We start from the raw sequence: 21,174 nt of genomic DNA, 5'->3' as shown, positions 1-21,174 counted from the left end.
CACCAAAAAGATTGAAACTCTAAAAAACAAAACCCAAAGAGAAATTCTGAAGATGAACACAATGAATGAGATAAAAAGACAATCTAGAATCCTTAAAAAAAACCACAGAGCTGATGTTATGAAGGACAGAATTAGTGATTTATAAGACAGAAATACAGAAATTCTTCAGGTGGAGGAGGAGAGAGATCTAAGACTTAAAAAAAGAAGAAGAAATTCTTCCAGAAATATCTGACTTAATTACGAAATGCAACTTAAGGATTGTAGGTATTCCAGAGGTAGAAGGGAGGGAGAAAGGAGCAGAGAGCTTGTTCAAAGAAAGAATACCTGAGAACTTCCCAAACCTGGGGAAAGAACTGGACTTACAAGTACATTAAGCCAATAGAACTCCTAATTACATCAATGCAAAAAGACCTTCTCCAAGGCATATAGTAGTAAAATTGGCAAAAGTCAATGACAAGGAAAAATATTAAATGCAGCAAGGCAGAAGAGAATAATCTACAAAGGAACCCCTATCAGGCTTTCAGCAGACTTCTCAGCAGAAACCTTACAGGCTAGGAGAGAATGGAATGATATAGTCAAAATACTGAAAGACAAAAACTTTCAGCCAAGACTACTCTATCCAATGAAACTATCCTTCAGAGATGATGGAGAAATAAAAGCTTTCCCAGATGAACAAAACCTGAGGGAGTTCATCACCACTAGACCTCCCTTACAAGAAATGATGAAGGAAGCCCACCTACCTGAAACAAAAAGGCAAAGGTTTACAAAGCCTTGAGCAAGGAGATAAACAGACAGACAAAATCAGAAAATTGCAGCTATCTATCAGAAAAGGTTAGCAAACACTTAACTATAACAGGAAAGATAACAGGAAGGAAAGCATAAAAAATAACTATAAACACTTCAATTTAGTGACAAACTCACAACACAAAACAGAATAATTTGTGACAATAATAACTCAGAAGGGGGAGAGGAAAGGGATGGAACTTGCTTAGGCTAATGGAGATAAGAGGCTATCAGAAAATAACTATATTATCTACGAGATATTTTATACAAACCTCATGGTAACCACTAAACAAAAAATCAGAGCAGAGACACAAATCATAAATAAAGAGAAAACCATCACAGAAAACCACTAAACTGTGGGGCTGGCCTGGTGGTGCAGTGGTTAAGTTCGCACATTCCACTTCTCAGTGGCCCGGGCTTCGCCGGTTCGGATCCCACGTGCAGACATGACACTGCTTGGCACACCATGCTGTGGTAGGCGTCCCACATATAAAGTAGAGGAAGATGGGCACAGATGTTAGCTCTGGGCCAGGCTTCCTCAGCAAAAAGAGGAGGACTGGCAGTAGTTAGCTCAGGGCTAATCTTCCTCAAAAAAAAAAGAAAAGAAAAGAAAAGAAAATCACTAAACTGAAATGGAAGTCAGAAATACAAGGGAAGAGAAACAATGGAAATGTAGACCAACCAGAAAACAAGAGATAAAATGGCAGTATCAAGTCCTCATATATCAATAATCACTCTAAATGTAAATGTATTGAATTCTCCAATCAAAAGACACAGAGTGGCTGGATGGATTAAAAAATAAGGCTCAACAATATGTGGCCTCCAGGAAACACATCTCAGCTCTAAAGACAAACACAGGCTCAGAGTGAAGGGATGGAAGATGATACTCCAAGAAAATGGCAAGCAAAAGAAAGCCGGTATTGCCAGACTTGTATCAGGCAAAGCAGACTTCAAGATAAAAAAGGCAATGAGAGACAAAGAGGGGCAGGATATAATGATAAAAAGGACATTCCACCAAGAGGATATAACACTTATGAATATATATGCACCTAATACAGGAGCACCAAAGTACATAAAGCAAGTATTAAGAAACCTAAAAGGAAGTATTAACAACAACACAATAATATTAGGGGACCTCAATGACCCACTTACATCAATGGATAGATCATCCAGACAGAAAGTCAACAAGGAAATAGTGAACTCAAATGAAAAACTAGACCAGATGGACTTAATAGATATATAGAGAACATTCCATCCAAAACCAGCAGAATATACCTTCTTCTCAAGTGCACATGGAACATTCTCAAAGATAGATCATATGTTGGGAAACAAAGCAAGCCTCAATAAATTCAAGAAGATTGAAATCATATCAAGCATCTTTTCCAATGCTGTGAAACTAGAAATCAACTATAAGAAAAAGGCTTGGAAAGTCACATATATGTGGGGACTAAACAACATGCTACAACCATTGAATCAATGAAGAAATCAAAGGAGACTCTGGAGTCAAATGAAAATGAAAATACAACAAAACAACTACTATGGGATGAAGCAAAAGTGGTCCTAAGAGGGAAATTCATAGCAACACAGGCCCACCTCAACAAACAAGAAAAATCTCAAATAAATAATCTTAAATTACACCTAATAGAACCAGAAAAAGAAGAACAAACAAAGCCCAAAGTCAGCAGAAGGAGGGAAATAATAAAAACTAGAGGATAAATAAATGAAATAGAGACAAAAAAAAAAAAAAAAAACAGTAGAAAGGATCAATGAAACTAAGAGCTGCTTCTCTGAGAAGATAAACAAAATCGACAAACCTTTAGCCAGACTCACCAAGAACAAAAGGGAGAAGGCTCAAATAAATAAAATTAGAAATGAAAAAGGAGAAATTACAATGGATACCATAGAAATACAAAGGATTATAAGAGAATACTATGAAAAACTATATGCCAACAAATTGCATAACCTAGAAGAAACTAATAAATTATTAGACTTATATAACCTCCCAAAACTGAACCAAGAAGAAATAGAGAATCTGAATAGACCAATCACAAGTAAAGAGATTGAAACAGTAATCAAAAATTTCCTAAAAAGAAAAAGTTCAGGACCAGATGGATTCTCTGGAGAATTCCACCAAACATTCAAAGAAGATTTCATACTTATCCTTCTGGAACTATTCCAAAAAATTGAAGAAGACAGAATGCTTCCTAACTCCTTCCATGAGGCCAACGTTACCTTGATACCAAAACCAGACAAGGACAACACAATGAAGGAAAATTACAGGCCAATATTGCTGATGAACACAGATGCAAAAATCCTCAATAAAATATTGGCAAACTGAAAACAGCAATACATTAAAAGGATCATACACCATGATCAAGCGAGATTTATACCAGGGATGCAGGGATGGTTCAACATCCACAAATCAATCAATGTGATATACCACATTAGCAAAATGAGGAATAAAAATCAGATGATCATTTCATTAGAAGCAGAGAAAGCATTTGAAAAGATCCAACATCCATTTATGATAAAAACTCTCAATAAAATGGGTATAGGAGGAAAGTACCTCAACATAATGAAGGCCCTACATGACAAACCCACAGCCAAGGTCCTACTTAACAGTGAAAAACTGAAAGCCATCCCTCTGAGAACAGGAATAAGATAAGAGTGCCCACTCTCACCACTCCTATTCAACACAGTACTGGAGGTTTTTGCCAGAGCAAGTAGGCAAGAAAAAGAAAGAAAAGGTATCCAAATTAGAAAGGAAGAAACTCTCACTGTTTGAAGACAACTTGATTTTATATATAGAAAATACTAAAGAATCCACCAGAAAACTATTATAAATAATAAAAAGCTACAGCAAAATTGCAGGGTACAAAATCAACATACAAATATCAGATACATTTCTATACGGTAATAATGAATCAACAGAAAGAGAACTCAAGCATACAACCCCATTTACAATTGCAACAAAAAGAATAAAATATCTAGGAATAAATTTAACCAAGGAAGTGAAAGACCTATACACTGAAAACTATAAGACATTATTAAAAGAAATCGAAGTTGACATGAAGAAATGGAAAGATATTCCATGCTCACAGATTTGAAGAATAAACATAGTTAAAATTTCCATATTACCTACAGCAATCTACAGATTCAATGCAATCCCAATCAGAATCCCAGCAACATTATTCATGGAAATAGAAGAAAGAATCCTGAAATTTATATGGAACAACAGACTACAAATAGCCAAAGCAATCCTGTGTAAAAAGAACAAAGCTGGAGGCATCACAATCCCTGACTTCAAAATATACTACAAAGGTAGAGTAATCAAAACAGCATGGTACTGGCACAAAAACAGACACACAGATCAACAGAACAGAATTGAAAGCCCAGAAATAAAACCACACATCTATGGGCAGCTAATCTTCAACAAAGGAGCCAAGAACATACAATGGAGAAAGGAAAGCCTCTTCAATAAATGGTGATGGGAAAACTGGACAGCCACATGCAAAAGAATGAAAGTAGACCATTATCTTACACCATACACAAAAATAAACTCAAAATGGATTAAAAGACTTGAAGATAAGGCCTGAAAACATAAGACTCCTAGAAGAAAATATAGGTACTACACTCTTTGGCATCGGTCTTAGCAGCATCTTTTTGGATACCATGTCTACTTGAATACCATGGCAAGGGAATCAAAAGAAAAAATAAACAAATGGGACTTCATCAGACTAAAGAGCTTCTGCAAAGCAAAGGAAACCAGGAACAAAATGAAAAGACAACTTACCAACTGGGAGAAAATATTTGCAAATTGTATAGCCAATAAGGAGTTAATTTCCAAAATATATAATGGTCTCATACAACTCAACAATAAAAAAACCAAACAATCCAATCAAAAAATGGGCAGAGGATGTGAACAGACATTTTTCCAAAGAAGATATACAGATGGCCAACAGGCACATGAAAAGATGTTCAATGTCACTAATTATTAGGGAAATGCAAATCAAAACTACAATGAGGTATCACCTTACATCTGTCAGAGTGGCTGTAATAACCAAGACAAAAAATAAATGTTGGAGAGGATGTGGAGAAAAGGGAACCCTCACACACTGCTGGTGGGAATGCAAACTGGTGTAGCCACCACAGAAACAGTATGGAGATTTCTCAAAAAGTTAAAAATAGAAATGCTGTATGATCTAGTTATCTCATTACTGGGTATTTATCCAAAGAACTTGAAATCAACAATTCAAAGAGATTTATGCTCTCCTATGTTCATTGCATCGTTATGCACAATAGCCAAGATGTGGAAGCAACTCAAGTGCCCATCAACTGATGACTGGATAAGGAAGGTGTGGTGTATATATATATCTCTATATAGATATATATACAGTGGAATACTACTCAGTCATAAAAAACAACAAATTTGTCTCATTAGCAACAACATGGATAGACCTTGAGAGTAGGATGTTAAGTGAAATAAGCCAGACAGAGAAAGACAAACACCACATGATTTCACTCATATGTGGAAGATAAACTAACACATGGGTAAAGAGAACAGATTAGTGGTTACCAGAGGGGAAAGGGTGGTGAGGTGAGCGAAAATGGTAAAGGGGCACATATGTATGATGACAGATAAAAATTAGTCTATTGGTGGTAAGCATGATGCTGTCTATAGAGAAACTGATAAATAATGGTGTACATCTGAAATTACATGATATTATAAACTAACATGACCTCCATAAAATAATTGAAAATAAAAAGAAATATAAAAAGAACAAACCAAAATTTACCACAGCAAAGGATAATTTTTATTTGAGAAAAATGTATAGCATATGTCAATATACTGAATATACATCATAAAAGCTATAACACCTTATTCTTGTTTTCAATTCTGTAGTATACATTTTCTATTATAAAAATAGATTTACCTCTCCTTTCAGAATGTCCAGCTCCTGAAAACAAAACAAAAAACTCACTATAGCAAAGAGATATTTTTCACTCGAATAGATATACAAAAATCGTTAATATTTCGGAAATAGTATAACAACTTAAATTAACATTTACAAAAAGATAAAAGGGAACCACAGTATGCTATCTTACTTTACTTGTTAATACTGCATAACAGAGGTTTCATCTTGCATTTAAATACACACCAATTTCCAACAATAAGGAAATCATTTTAACTTGAGTTTTAAAAAGAGATTCATATTTTAGACAAATTTGAACACACAGCCAAAAGCACACTTACTATACAGCTATATAGAATTTATAACTCTTTTTAACTTATGTTAATAAAAGGTGGGCTTATAAGTGATAAATGAAACCAAGATATACTCCAAACATGCCTTGAGTTATTGATTCTGATCTGTCCACTCAAAGGAGAGACCAATGAATCTATTAATGTATTCATTTTTCCTCTCTGCTCTCACTGGCTCTTTCTTCGAGAGGGAAATACTAGAAGAATTACTGAAATATGAAAGGCAGAGCTCACGCTGAAGAAGGGTAAAGTGAGGTGACAATGACAGTTGACTCAATATATTTTTGATATGGATGCAAGAAATTGATGTACCATTTGCGACAACATGGATGAACCTTGAGGGTAATATGCTAAGTGAAATAAGTCAGACAGAGAAAGACAAATGCAGTGTGATTTCACTCATATGTGGCAGATAACAAGCAAACACAGATATGGAGAACGGATGGGTGGTTACCACGAGGGAAGTGGATTGGGGGTGGGGGGAAGGGGTTAAGGGGCACATGTGTATGGTGATGGATGGAAACCAGACTCTTGGTGGTGAACATGTTGCAGTCTATACAGAAGTTGAAATATAATGATGTACACCTGAAACTTAACGTTATAAACCAATGTGACCTCCATAAAAAACAGTATGTGGAAAAATAGTTACACTAAAGTATAAGAAGAGAGCAGTACCTTTGTTTTGTGCCAACTCTGCAATATCCCAAGAATTTAATAAAATTTTTACCTTTAGCCGTACGTAAAAAGTCTGAAAAAAAACAAAAGAAACCCAAAATTTACCACAGCAAAAGATAATTTTTATGTGAGAAAAATGCATACCGTATGTCAATATACTGAACATATATCATAAGAACTATAACACCTTATTCTTGCTTTCGCTTCTGTGGTATAAATTTCCTATTATAAAAATAGATTTACCTTTCATTCCAAGATGTTCAGTTCCTGAAAACAAAGCAAAAAACTCACTGTAGCAAAGAGATAATTTTCACTTGAATAAAATAGACAGAAATCATTTATATTTCATAAATAGTGTAACAGCTTGTTAAGGCTTACAAAAAGATAAAAGGGAGCCACAGTAAGCTGTCTGTCTTTATTTATTTATTTATTTAGTATGAAAAAGATTGGCCTTGGGCTAGCATCTGTTGCCAGTCTTCCTCTTTTTGCTGCAGGAGGACTGTCGCTGAGCTAACGTCTGTGCCCATCTTCCTCTATTTTATATGTAGGGTGCTGCCACAGTGTGCCTGATGAGCGACGTGTAGATGTGCACCCAGGAGCTGAACCTGCGAACCCAGGTCACCGGAGTGGAGTGTGCCAACTTAACCACTATGCCATGGGCCAGCCCTTTACTTTGCTTTTTAATACTGCATGACAAAGGTTTCATCTCACATTTAAACACACATCAATTTCACCACAGCAAAGAAATCGTTTTAACTTGAGTTTTAAAAAGAGATTCATATTTTAGACAAATTTGAACACCTACCCAACAGCACACTTACTATATAGTTATACAAAATTTATAACTTTTTAACTTAGACTGATAAAAGATGGGCTTATAAATGATAAATGAAATCAAGACATTGGTTTAGTGACTGCTCTGTACACTGAAAGGAGAGACCAGTGAATCTATTAATGTATTTATTTTACATCTCTGCTCTCACTGGCTCTTTCTTAGAGAGGGAAATATCAGCACAGTTACTGAAATATGAAAGGCAGAGCTATGCTGAAAAGGGTAAAGTGAGGTAATGACGACAACTGACTAAGTGTATTTTTGATATGGATTCAAGAAATCAATAAGAAAAGTAAGCTTTATGTGGTAGTTTCTTCCTAGCAATAGGATTTTTTTTTCCCTGGTAAACTAACAAATTGTGCTCTTTGATCTTAAAGTTTAGAGTTTGAGTCAGGAGGAGAAGGAGGGGAGGGAGATGGAGGGGCAGGAAGAGGAGGAGAAGGAGAAGAAACCTCCAAATATTATTATACTGAAGAAGCGAAATCAAACCACAGAGCTTCAGAGGAAGACACAGCCTGCATGATCTCGCGTTTATGTGGAATCTGAAAAACCAAACTCATAGAAAAGGAGATCAGGTTTGTGGTTATCAGAGGCAGGGTTTGGGGGCGGGGAATTGGGTGACAGCAGTCAAAAGGTACAAACTTCCGGTTACCAGGTAAATCTGTCCTGGGGATGTGATGGACAGCATGGTGACAACAGCCAACACTGCTGTATGGGAGAGTTGAGAGGTGCTAAGAGAGTAAATCCTAGAAGTGCTTATCAGAAGGAAAAGAAGAACTTTCCTCTTGAAACGATATGGGTGATGGATGTTAACCAAACTTATTGTGGTAATTATTTCACAGTATATGTGTGCCAAGTCGTTATGCCACACACCTTCAACTTATACAGCGCTGTATGTCAATTACACCTCAATAAAACTGGGTGGATGAAAGCTGTGGAGCATCACCAGTGAAAGTTGTGGGTTACTGTCCTTCTACCTGAAAAACTTTTTGAAATTTCTTTCTCTCCTCTCTTTAATAAGGATTTAACCACATTTAATGAACATAAAAGTATTTTGCTCAACTGCTTCCACGCCCTTCAAAAGAAATGATATGAGTTGAAATCCAAAAAGTGTGTTTTTTAATTTGAGAACTGATATCAATGGGAAATTAAACAAAATTTTAGTAAAGTCAAATACTTGGCATACCAAGAAATGCCAAAATATAATTAACATCAATTCATTTATCCATACTGTCTTCAACATTTATTTAATGCTTATGTGTAAGGCACTTTACCTAGGACATTGGAATATGAAAATAATTAGGTAGATTCTGTTTTCAAGGTATTTACTGTTGGGAAGGGAAGGTAAGACAAGTAGAAAATGATGATAAACAGTTAATAGTAACTTGGCGGTGTCCTGACATGGACTCTGCCACCACACGATAGACTGTTGCGTCAGTTCCCAGCTTGTGTTCTGTGACATCATGTTAGCGGCTTGAAATCACCCATGATGGGAGTATTTATATGACAGAAGTTAGTGAAAGCTGCATGTCAGGGATCCCCCTCCCTCTCCCAAGCCAGCTGGTAAACGTTGACCAGCACGCCGCTGGAGACTTCCATCAATGAGGCGACGTAAGCACACCCGCGCCTCTTGCAGCCTTCCACATGTTTGTTGAAAGCAGCTCCATCCTTTCAGCTCTCAGGCCAAAATCCCTGAAGTCATCCTTGACTGCTCATTTGTTCTCACACTCCCATCCAATCTGTCAGCAAGTCTCTTTAGCTGTAGTTCAAAATATATCCAGAACTGACTGCTTCTCATCCTTTCCATTCCTACCAACTTATCCTAGTCACTATCATTTCCCACCTGGGTTGTGCAGTAGCTTCCTGACTGGTCCCCTTCTTCCCCTCTCCTTGTATAGCCTGTTCTGCACTCAGCAGCCCGAATAATCACTAACAGGCCTTTCTTGATCTGCCCTGAGCTCCCCACCCCAACCACCTCTCCAACCTCTCCTACTGCTTGTCCTTTGATGTCTCACGACCACCACCTGTAACAACTGCCACACCAGCTTCCTTGCTATTTGTTCCTCAAATGTACTGGGATGTTCCCATCTTAGGAACACTGTACTGGTTGTGGCCTCTGCCCAGAACACTCTTCTGCAGACATCTGCGTGGCTGGCTCCATCACTGCCTTTAGATCTTTACCTGAAGGTAACCTCAGTGAGTGAGCCTTCCCAGGACACCTTACCTAAAATTTCAGAACTTACCCCTAAACATTTTATATCTTTCTTCCTTGCTTTATTTTTCTTCTTAGTACTTATTGTTTTACTATATATTTGACTTATTTCTCATGTTTATTGTCTCTCTTCACACATTAGAATGTAAGACCTATGAAGGGGCAGGGATTTTTGAAAAATTATCCACTATTTGAACCTCAGCACCTAGAGGAGGGCCCAACACACATAGTAGGAATGTAAACACATTCGTTGAGTAAATGAATGAATATAATAACTTAGAGAGATTTTTCCTCCAGAAAGTACCGATAGGAGCAAGAAGTCAGTCTGTGTGGCACAAAGCAGGTACCTAGTAAACATTTTTTACCATTGGATGTTTTCTAATTAGCACCAAAAGGCAAAGAGCATCAACTCACTGCTCTGAAACTTAGTACATAAAGGGAAAGAATGAAAAATTATTCTGCCTTTCTACTATGAAGTGCATTTCATGAAAACAGAATAGTTGATGAAAGAAAGTTCTTCTATATAGAATTCCAGTTAATAAATGTGGAAGGAATGTTGAATTAGAAATGAACATTTTACAGTTTCTATCCACGAGGTGGATCTAGGCAACAATCAAGACTGTTAAAAACCATTAAGGTGAAGGTTGCAGGGGGATGTTTTTAAAGGAGGCATCAAGCTGATCCAGTGATCAACCTTAGCATCTCCAGAAGTGGGACAACCAGACTTCAAGATGTTATATGTAATGGGAAGAACACAGCACCACCCATCTAGAATTCTTGCCTAAAATATTGAACTTCAAATCTAATCAAGTCTCTATAAATCCAGAATAAGGAACATCCTGTACGCAAATAACCTCATTTCTCTAAAAAAATCAATGGCATGAAAAAAACTGGGGGTGGATAACTCCTAAGGAATAAAAGAGACTTCGAAAACTTAATAACCAAACACAATGTTAGATTCTTTGGATTCTGATTCGAACATGTTAATTCTAACAATACATTTCCGAGGCAGTTGGGAAAATTTGAACATGGGCTGTTATTAAACAGTGTTATGGAATTATTATTATTTTTAGGTGCACTAATGAGAGAATGGTTGTATCTATGTAGTGTTTTTATCATTAGAGATGTATATAGGTGAAGTGACATGATAACTGAAACTTGCTTTAAAATAAACAAACAAGCTAAGCACGATATTGATAATTGTTGGGAGCTGGGTACCTATGGGTTCATTCTAATAGTCTGTCTATTTTTGTTATGTGGGGACTTTTCTAGTAGAAAGTTCTGAAACAGCGAGTAAATATTTAATAAATGAAAATATGAGAGAAGCACATTCGTAGTTCTTCAAATGCCCCCTCAGGAGTCTTGCTACTGCGGCACCCTCCTGGGGTCACTTAAGATTACAATTTACCGAAAAGAAAGTTTCAGAATTCTCAAATTGAATAACGAAAAATGTGCCCACAAAACTTAAATTACCTTCACAACCGATTTCATCTTCTCCGGTGATGCAGTCCACCTCCCCGTCGCACTTGTGCTGGTTTGGAATACAAACTCCCGACTTACAAAAGAAACTTCTCCCTCGGCACCCTACGCAGACATGAACAGGAGAGGGGCTGTTCTCACTCTTACAATGGAAGGAGAGGGAATCTCAAATTCAGTGGTAAAGCTGTTTCTACTTTTCTCGTCTGAAGAACGCTTTCGGGGGATGTAAGGGCTGACGTCCCTACCTTTACAGCACAGCTCGTCACTCTGGTCTCCACAGTCATTGACACCATTGCAGGCGTTCTTTCGAGGAATGTGTTTGCCGTTCACACACTGAAAGGACTCATTTTCTGGCAAAACTGTAAAGTAGTAATTATCTTTGTGAAATTTAGTTATGGAGTGTGGGTGACACCTTTCTCACATTTTTGCAAGAATGGGGACATTAAGATCAAGTCAAGAATCAAATAAAAAGTGATAATAAAATATATTGGTAACATCGACATAGTATATGTGGTTAATAAGGAAAATAAATGCCAACACTGCCTTGTGGAGGCCCTTTCAGTATCTCTGAAAGCCAGCATCTCTTGTGGAGGTCTGTGCTCGCTGGGACAGGGGGCCTCAGGAGCCAGGAGCCCTTGCTGATGGGCAGACGCCACGTCAGCCTCCCTCTCAGGCTGCCACACGGCTCTCCACTGGCCCCAAGACTTGCGTGGGCAGTGCCATTTACATTTTGATGGCACCTTTTTTTTTAGCACTGAAGGTGGCTTTGGCCTTCAACACCACATATATGGCTAAAATATTCCAATGTCAGGGTGGAGGAGAAAAGTGGCAGTGACTGCCTGGAAACTGAGGCCTGGATGTGGTCACTTAAACATTTTAAAGGAATGTATATGTTGGACCTCTCAAAGGTGACGTGAGGTTTCCTCTGATGTCTGACTGCCTTGTGTTTGCTGTGTTAACTTTAATCCAGACGTTCAAGGAAGCAAAGGAGAGTCAAGCGACTTTGCTTCCCACATAGGAACCCGGACAGAAGCAATATCTGAATAGCAAGAAGGGGAAAAGCACCAATTTAGCCTGTAAAACCAAAACATGATTTGGCCTCTGTGACTGGCAATTGGGTAGCCATTATTAGTTTGTTTCCTACAGACTTGGTGTGAAGTAAACAGCACTGAAAGAAGGGAACATATCAGGCAAGAACGCTACCAACCTGTGTTCTGGGTGTAACACACAACAGCAGCTAAACCCCAGGCACTGTTAGTTGTTCTCTTAGTAATAGTACATTCAGCCAAACTGGTCTCTAATCCTCGACAACGCACATACAGACATTCAGTGGAATTTTCTTCAGGAAACGGAAATTTTCCTTGAGTACTATGAGCTCCTCTGCAAATAGAATAAATGAAATATTAGGGTGGAATTATTAATCCTCGGCATTTAAAACCTTGCTGTGGGAGGTAAGAGACTAAGGTCCTCCTATTTTCTACTCATGAGTGATAGATTGTGCAAGATGCTTAAATTCTCTGAGCCTCAATCGCTTCTTCTGTGAAAGGGCACATAACTGTCTCACCAAGCTTTGTAAAGATTAACTAAAACAATCAATTTAAACTGACTAGCCAAAGTTCAAAACACGGAAAGCACTCAGCAAATACTGGTTTCCTCTCCCCTGTTTCTTGTTAAGGAGGAGTATTTCTTTTTCCACACTCTTGATATTTCCTTCCAACCTGAGATGTGTCATTCTTGGCCTCTCTCCATCTCTTAATTCCTCTTCTCTCCAGGAAAAGGAGTGGATTAATTTGATGAGGGAATTTTGGAAATATAAACCAGGCAAGCAGCCCAGCTCTTCCATCTTTTCCTTTTGGGGCCCCTCCACTCGTCCTGTGCTGTGAGGCTTAACTGGCTGGCCCTGTTGCTGTGTAGGATTTACAAGGTTAAGTTAGTTTCATTCTGGCAGGTCCATTTTGCTTTTACACTAAGCCACATCCTCAATTCAGCCTTGACAGTGTTAAGGTGATATCTTGGCATCTGTATGCCATTGCTTGGACTTCTCCATTCATTCAGAATTTGTGCGGGTAAAAGTCTACTTCAAGGACCCAATACTCTAGAGACGATGAGTTACAGCGAACTACCTTCCAGCCCACTCAATTGCACCCTGCTTCTCTTTAGAAGTAAGTGAAGAAAATGAGTTAAAAATAAAAAGTTGAGCAAGGACACATCAGCCAAATGTAAACAAAAATTAGGTGGTAACGGCAATATAAACATAAGATAAAGTAGAATGAAAGGCAAAAAGAGAACAATTAAAGGGAACAAGGAAGGTATTTTTAATTATTTCAGATCCAGAGTGAGAATATAGCAGTCATGAAACTGTACAAAACATCATCAAAATATAAGAACAAATGAGAGCCATTTGGGGTAATGTGACAGGTGAACAATCTGAAAAGTCTTTCACCCTGAAACTATCTAGGAGTACTAGGTAAATACAATAAATGCCCTCAATGAGCTCTTAAGGAAGTAAGGGAAATACCCACTGGCTGAAATCAGAGAAGTCTGTCCCTGAGCTTATGCAAAATATGAAAAGAGCAAAAGACGGAAAGTTCAAAGACTGGGAGAGCTCACCCCTCAGTTTAATCATAGGTTGTAGGTCATAAACGATCAAAAATCAGAAATACTCTGTGGGTCAATTTAAAGATAAGAGATTCTCACTAATGAACTACTAGCAGATATGGTTTAGGAGGAAGGAAATTGAATCCAGAAGGAAGGAGTGAGATGTAAGAAGCAACAATAGGGGCTGCCCCCATGGCCTAGTGGTTTTGTGGTTAAGTTCAGTACACTCCTCTTTGGTTCCCAGGTGCAGACCTACATCACTCATTGGTGGCCATGTTGTGCAGGTGGCCCACATACGAAAAAATAGAGGAAGATTGGCACAGATGTTAGCTTAGGGGGACTCTTCCTCAGCAAAAAAACGGGGGGGGAGGGGTCAGCCCTGGTGGCCTAGTGGTTAAGTTCAGTGTGCTCTACTTCAGCAGCCAGGGTTCGGCTCCCGTGCACGGACCTACACTGCTCTGGTAGCAGCCATGCTGTGCTGGCAGCCCACATACTGAAAAATAGAGGAAGGTTTGCATGGATGTTAGCTCAGGGCAAATCTTCCTCAGCAAAAAAAAAAAAAAAAAAAAAGAAGCAACAACAAACCAAGAAGTTGGTAAACATGAAGTAGATCTGAGAAAGCACTGACTGAACAACAGTAATAATAAGTGCTTATTTTATAATGATAGCAATTAACTTCAGGGTTGTACAAAAATAAGGTGGAACTAAATACTGGAAACTTGGTAGGGTAGTGACATTCTTTGTATGTTCCAGAAGAGTTCGAGGAGTTCCGAAGACAAGGATTCATGGTATAAATGTAAAGGTAACCACTAAAGGAATAGAAATAGAATGTATATAATTTCCAAACCAAGTAGAGGAGGAAAAGAGGGAAGATTAAGAAAAACAACAACAACTTTAATAACCTAATAGAAGTTAGAAAAGGAAGAAACAAGAGCACAGAAAAAGTAAGGTGAATAACAAGCCCAAAATAAGATAGGAAAAATAAATTCAGCAGTGTAAATAATCACAATAATATAAGTGGACTAAACTCCTCAGATAGTTATTGTCATATTGGATTTAAAAAAAAAATCTAATATGCACTGTTTATAAGGGACACACATAAAAGATAAAGACACAGAAAGCTCATAAGTAAATAAATGGGAAAAGATTTGAACAAGCCAGTTAACAGGCTTGCTTATTCTAATGGATAACATATTTATTACATAGAATTCTGCACATGAAGCATTTAAAATACACTCAGCACAAAGCAGGTCTCAACAAATATTTAAACAATTGCCATCATAGAGAGACATTATCTGACCACAATACAATTAAACAGGAAATCTATAACAAAAAGTTAACCAAAAGCAAACTAATATATTCATTAGGAAACTTAAAAAAGAAACTTCTAAATTACATATGGGTTGAAAAAGAAATTATGTTGAAAATTAGGAACTGTTTTGAACTGAACGACAAATAAAATACTGCTTATGGAGGCTTATGGCATGCAGACGAAGCAACTACCCGGAGGGAAATTTGTACCTTAAATGCTTGGAGTAGAAAATGATAAAAACTGAAAATTGATGAGTTAAGCATTTAACTCAAGGAATTGTAAAAAATACAATAGAGAAAAGGAGAGAGCCAAAGATAACAGCAAAATGTAATGAAGTAGAAAATAAAGAAGAGATAATTACATAAATATAAAAATAAAAACACCCTAATCAAATAGACAAATCTTTGCAACGTTGATCAACAGAAAAAGAGAGAAGGCGTAAGTGGAGAGCATGAGGTATGAAGAAGTGACGTCACTCAGGATGGGACAAGAGACGGTCAGGCGTGTGGGACTCCGCATCAGCCGAGGACTTGCGTCTAGATCTTTAACAGCCATGCGGGCCCTGTGCTCAGCAGCCCCCTGAGTGGTAGTCAAGCGTGAACGCATCTAATCCTCAGGCTGGCGCTATGAGGCAGGAAGTTAATATTTGCAGGTTACGTATGAGGAAGTTGAGGCACCGAAAGATTAGGCAATCAAAAAACAAACAGTTGGAACGATAAAATGGACCCTGGGAAAACCTGCCGCCAGAAGCACTCACAGTTGAAATCCGAGGTCCAGGCAGGCCACGTTGGCCTGTGTCATGCTCCAGTTCCTTTTACATACAAACATTTTCTTCTCCTGGTTCACAAGTTTTACCTCAACAAATCCCTCTGAATCTGTATTTCCATACTTCAAGGAAACATCAAATTTCCCTAAATTAAAAACCAAAAGAATGAGCAATACTTAGGCATTCACTTTTTCTCCTCTTGATTAAAAGCCTTTAAAATAATAAAATACATAATTTCAAATTAACTTTGAATGCCAGAGAGATTCTAACAAATAATGCTAAGCAGTTGTTTTATGAGGGCTTATTACGTCTCAGGGGCTGTGCTGTCCAGTATGTAGAATATCTTAAAATCCCACATTAACCCCGTCGAGATTACGGCCAATATTCATCCTCGTTTTCACACACGAGGAGCCTCAATTTCTCCATCTTTAGACACGAGGTTAAGTTACTTGCTCAAGTGGTGACACCAGGAATCTGAACCTGCTGCATTGATCTCCCTCCAAAGTCCATGCTCTTAAAAGTAAGCCCAACAAATAATGGAAATGGAGGAGAGGGTTCTGCATTCTCAGCTATTTAAGAGAACAAATGTCTGACACTGAACAAATAATCTGCATATTACTTCCCCCCTCTCCAGCGGGTAACAGAGCTGAGCTCAAATAGTTCACAATACTTGTTCACGATACCTCCACATCTTAACTCAGCATCACAAAAATATTTAGACTACTGTGTGCTGGTGTGTGTGATGGTGCCTTTAAAACGAATGTTCTAAGTGTTCCTCTGTAAATTCATGAAGTGTCTGTGATAACTGATATCAGACGACAACAAGCCTGAGGTGTGCTGTGAACCCTAAAATTTCATGAGCACTTTCCATGCACCGAACACTGTAGGAAAAGCTTCATACATTTTATATACACCATTTTATTTCATTTTCGCAAGAGTCTTACGAGTTGGGAACTACTATTATCCACATTTTACAGATGTGGAAACTGGGGCCCAGAGAGGCCACATAGCTTGTTGATAACTGAGTTGGGGCTTGGAGGGGCTTGCAACTAAATCCGGCTGACAGGGAGGTCCCTAATCTTAAGCAGTCCATGAATCCACAGAGTAGGGTCCCGGCCTCCTCACTACCTTAGGCACCTGGACGACCGTAGACGAGCTCTCTGATCGGATGTGCCAAGTTTGCTAGGGGTATGTCCTAGGTGAGCAGTGGCCTGAGCTCACCTTGGACCAGGGAGTTGCAATGGGGTCGGGGCTCGGGAGAGGGGTAGGGGCTGATGGGATGGATGCTGGAAGAAACTATCGGGGCCAGAGGTCCAGAGAAAGGCGTCATTTCAGTACCAATCTCATGTAAAGACTTTTTCCCTGGGTTTTGAACTCAACTCAATGACTCTGGGAATAATGCCTTCAGCTAAGTGGAAGTGAGCGTGGGGATAATTCTGAAGGAATGGGCAGCAGAGAACGGCATGGGCACTGAGGGGGAGGACTGGCCTCAGGGCCTTGTGCTCCGGACTCAAGGACTGGCTAGATTCTGGTGACCCTTAATTTCTTTATTTATCCCCCCATTACTATTGAGGATCTAGAGAAGAATTTTGAGTTCTCATCATAACATTTCATAGGAAAAGTATTTTCTAATACAAAGTATGGTAGACAATTTCCTTCTTATACCATAGAATAAGCTGGCCTCTCCCTACCTTCGGCTGTGCATATTCCATTATTTAAAAACTTTGCCCCTGGACGAAGACATTCAACACTCTTTTGCTGACAGTAAGTCGGGTAGCTTCTCCCATTAGTTGAACACACGGTGGTACCATTCTTTGGGCACTGATAAGGGAGTTTACAGCTGCAGCTCCCTTGGATGCATTTCTGCCATGGTTGGCAGAAGACTTTATTGCAGGAAAGATGTGTGTGTTTTTCAGTTAAGCACTTTTCCTCCAGGAGATCTTCCTGAGATGCGCCTGGTGTCCAACAGGTCTATAAAACACAAGACAAACCTTAATTTATCAAAAAACTAAAACCTTCTTTTTGAAGATGAGTAAGTGAAGGCAAGAAACAAAACAGACCCGCGTACCCCACAGTACAGAACAGGGTGCTCTGGTCTAGTGGTTTTTAGAATGAGACAAACCTGGCTTCTAATCCCAGCGTGGGCACTTACAGCCAAATGGCCTTGGGCAAGCTACTTACCCTTGTGACACGTGGGTTTCCTCTTCAGCAAAATAGGGGTAATATCTTCTATTTTGCAAGGTTATTCAGGGATCAGAAATAATACGCATATAACGGTTGGCAGATACGAGGCATGAAATCAATGGGAGCTTTATTATCCTAAAGCCAACATAAAATTCTGCCTTTGAAGAAACCAATGAATCTCATCAGTCATGTTAAGGAGTAACACATTTGCTGCTAAATATAGTCTCGTGGAATGGACTGAAGAATGAAATGGATTATTTCTATAAATAAATGCAAAACCATTTGTTAAACTCCTACTGTGTGCAAAGTCCTGCTAAGATGACCTTGACATGGGCTCTGTCTTTTGGGGCTTGATATCTAGGCAATAAATAGAAACACGCATAATAACTGGGGTGCAAGACAGACTGTGGTAAGAGACAGAACAGTGGCACAAATACCACACTACTCCTGGAGAATGCGACTGGGAGAGAGGAAGTCTTTCCAGGGGGAGGTTAAGGGCCTCATGGAGGTGGTAGCATTTGAGCAAGGTGAGGGAGGACAAGTGCTGGCAAAACCCAGGAGGGATGATGAAGAATGTACTTAGGGATTTGTGAGCAGTCTCAACAGATGGGCACACGAGGTTGTGAGTACTTCAAATGGTGTGCTCACTGGTCAGGAAATTGGGAAGGAAGAGGCAGCAGGAACGGAGCATGAGAATGGTTTGGAAAGACCCTCGAGCAGACAAAAGCCATAGGATTGGACGATTTAATCCATAGAGGGGTTGGGGGTGAGTCCTAGGTTTTGAGCTGGAGTGATTATAAGGGTGTATAATGCCATTAATCAAAATAGATATTAACCCATCAACTGATGATTGGATAAAGAAGATATGGTATATATATACAATGGAATACTACTCAGCCATAAAAAAGGATAAAATTGTCCCATTCACAACAACATGGATGGAACTTCAGGTTATTATGTTAAGTGAAATAAGCCAGATAGAGAAAGACAAACTCTGTATGACTCCACTCATAGGTGGAAGTTAAACATTCAGACAAAGAGAACTGATCAGTGGTTACCAGGAGAAAGGGGGACATGGGGGGAGGGCACAAAGGGTGAAGTGGTGCACCTAAAACATGACTGACAATAATGTACAAGTGAAATTTCACGAGGTTGTAAACTATCATAATCTTAATAAAAAGTTAAAAAAATAGATATTAAGTTAAGGTAGAGCATTATGAATTTGGTTTGTGACCTATTGAGTCTGAGGTGCCTGAAGGACGTGTACCTGTAGGTATTTTGTAGGAAAGGGAACGTGTGTCTGAAGCTTGGAAGACAGACCATTAGCTCAGTTATCAATTAATTCAATAAACGAGATAGTAAGCACCATTCTGTGTCGGGGGATGGCCTGAGATGAAGACCAGAGGACTAAAAGTCCCATCCTAGGGAGCACACCGACCCGAGGAGAGACAGGTGAGCCTGACTGACATTTCCCTGACAGATGTGGGCCAGGGATGCTTTTGGAACAGTGTTCTGGGCCCTCGCCTGACAGAAGGCTTGGGAAGATCTCCAGGAAGAGCTGATGTCTGGGCTGGGTTCTGAGGGTGCTGAGGAGTCGTCAGCTGGCAGAGGGGCTGGTGGGTAGGCACCCCAGGCAGGACTGAGAAAGAGACCAGCGTGTTGGAGGCTGGAAAACAGAGTGTGTGTGGAGGCGGGGGGGCGGTGGAGAAGGGAGCAGGTCCTGCGGGAGCCACTGAGGGACTTTAAGCAGGGAAGCAAATTTGCATTTAAGGAAGATCTTTCTGGAGATCAGATCAGACAGGCCAATCAAACATACAAGAATCCAGATGAAATATGATGAGGGCTGGGAACAGGCCAATTGGGTCAAAAGTCATTTGCAGAAAGCCAGTGTTCTCTCTGTGTCCCCTAGTCGATCGTCTGGAGGATGGGAGCGATGAGGATGGAGCAATGAGGATGGAGCAATGAGAGCCCCTTCTCTTCTTCAGTGCCCTCCAGTGCAGTAAGAGCAAGTAAGAGCAGAAACAAAGTGAACAATCTTTTTAAGTGCAGAATAATCCAGTCAATTATAACCATGCAAAAATTTGCAAAAGCTGTGAAAGTCATTCTATCCAATATGCTTTTCAGTGAACTTCATTAAATAGCCATAGAGACAAGAAAATTTGACAAACTGGTCACTCACTACACTGGCTTTTAACACACTGATCTAGAACGAAGTCTACCAGTTGCATGCTTTTCATGGTTCCATGTACCTCTTCTGCAGCGCTTATTAGAGCTGCCATTTTTGTAATCACTTAGCTCCTGGATCTTCCCCGACAAGAAGGGAAGTGCCCTGATGGCAAGGACTGCCACCTTTTATGCATCACTCTTCTATTGAAAGACTGATGCTCCAGATGGGTGCAAATAGAAAACAATTCGATTTTTTCCCAACTTTATCCCTTTAAATCCTTTCTGAGGTCTCATTTTTCTTTAATCTTTGGATAGAAACTTGGGCACATGTTGGAACTTTTCAGTCACTCTTAGAGCAAAAACAAAAAAAATTAAAAGACTTTAGTCCCAGGAGCAGTGATATAACAGCAGTTACAATGTCCTGTGTAATCACTGAAACTCTGGCCTTCGCTCCAGATGAAAGCTTCTCGGACCCCCAGCTCAGCCTCATTCGGGGCATGGGGGCAGGGAGGGGGGTATTCATTGAATGAATGGTGGAAAAACCCAACAGAGAGAGAACATTGAGGAGAATTTACATTGAAGGAGCTGAAGATGTGGAACAAGCAAAAGAGACTTTGCTTCCCAGCCACAGTGTTGCTCCTGTGTCTAATGCGGCAGAGGCCTTCAGAGGATGAAGCCTGAAAAAGCCCACTGAATTTGATGAACAGGAGTCATTGGGACCCTTTGAAGAAGTGGTTTTAGCTGAATGTCAGAGGCAGAAAGCAGACCTTGGTGAGCAGAGGCCAGAATGGGAAGTGAAGAAAGGGAAGCAGAGTGTAGGCTCACTGCTTTGATTGGTCTTGTGCTTAGACATGGGAGACTTTAAAAACATCTCTGCTTCCTCTCCGAGCCCCAATAAAATGAG

At 39.4% G+C, this 21,174-nt stretch overlaps 1 protein-coding gene across 17 annotated transcripts in view; it reads right to left on the bottom strand.

Annotated features, from left to right (window-relative positions):
- CFI (complement factor I) overlaps nucleotides 1–21,174 on the bottom strand; it is a 63,898-nt gene that overhangs the window by 17,644 nt on the left and 25,080 nt on the right. For 14 of the 17 annotated variants that reach the window (XM_070611721.1, XM_070611719.1, XM_070611726.1 and 11 more), the window contains 8 exons: nucleotides 17,612–17,891; nucleotides 15,912–16,065; nucleotides 12,452–12,624; nucleotides 11,490–11,603; nucleotides 11,239–11,349; nucleotides 6,965–6,988; nucleotides 6,774–6,794; nucleotides 5,718–5,741 (listed from right to left, as the gene is read on the bottom strand). In XM_070611721.1, coding sequence (XP_070467822.1) covers nucleotides 5,718–5,741; nucleotides 6,774–6,794; nucleotides 6,965–6,988; nucleotides 11,239–11,349; nucleotides 11,490–11,603; nucleotides 12,452–12,624; nucleotides 15,912–16,065; nucleotides 17,612–17,891 — 901 coding nt within the window. The remainder of the gene's footprint in view (nucleotides 1–5,717; nucleotides 5,742–6,773; nucleotides 6,795–6,964; nucleotides 6,989–11,238; nucleotides 11,350–11,489; nucleotides 11,604–12,451; nucleotides 12,625–15,911; nucleotides 16,066–17,611; nucleotides 17,892–21,174) is intronic. The other 3 variants (XM_070611734.1, XM_070611724.1, XM_070611733.1) reach the window with 1 other exon arrangement.

This window comes from Equus przewalskii, chromosome 2, assembly GCF_037783145.1.
Source record: "Equus przewalskii isolate Varuska chromosome 2, EquPr2, whole genome shotgun sequence".
NCBI classification, from domain to species: Eukaryota; Metazoa; Chordata; class Mammalia; order Perissodactyla; family Equidae; genus Equus; species Equus przewalskii.
This window is presented reverse-complemented; position numbering and strand designations above follow the sequence as displayed.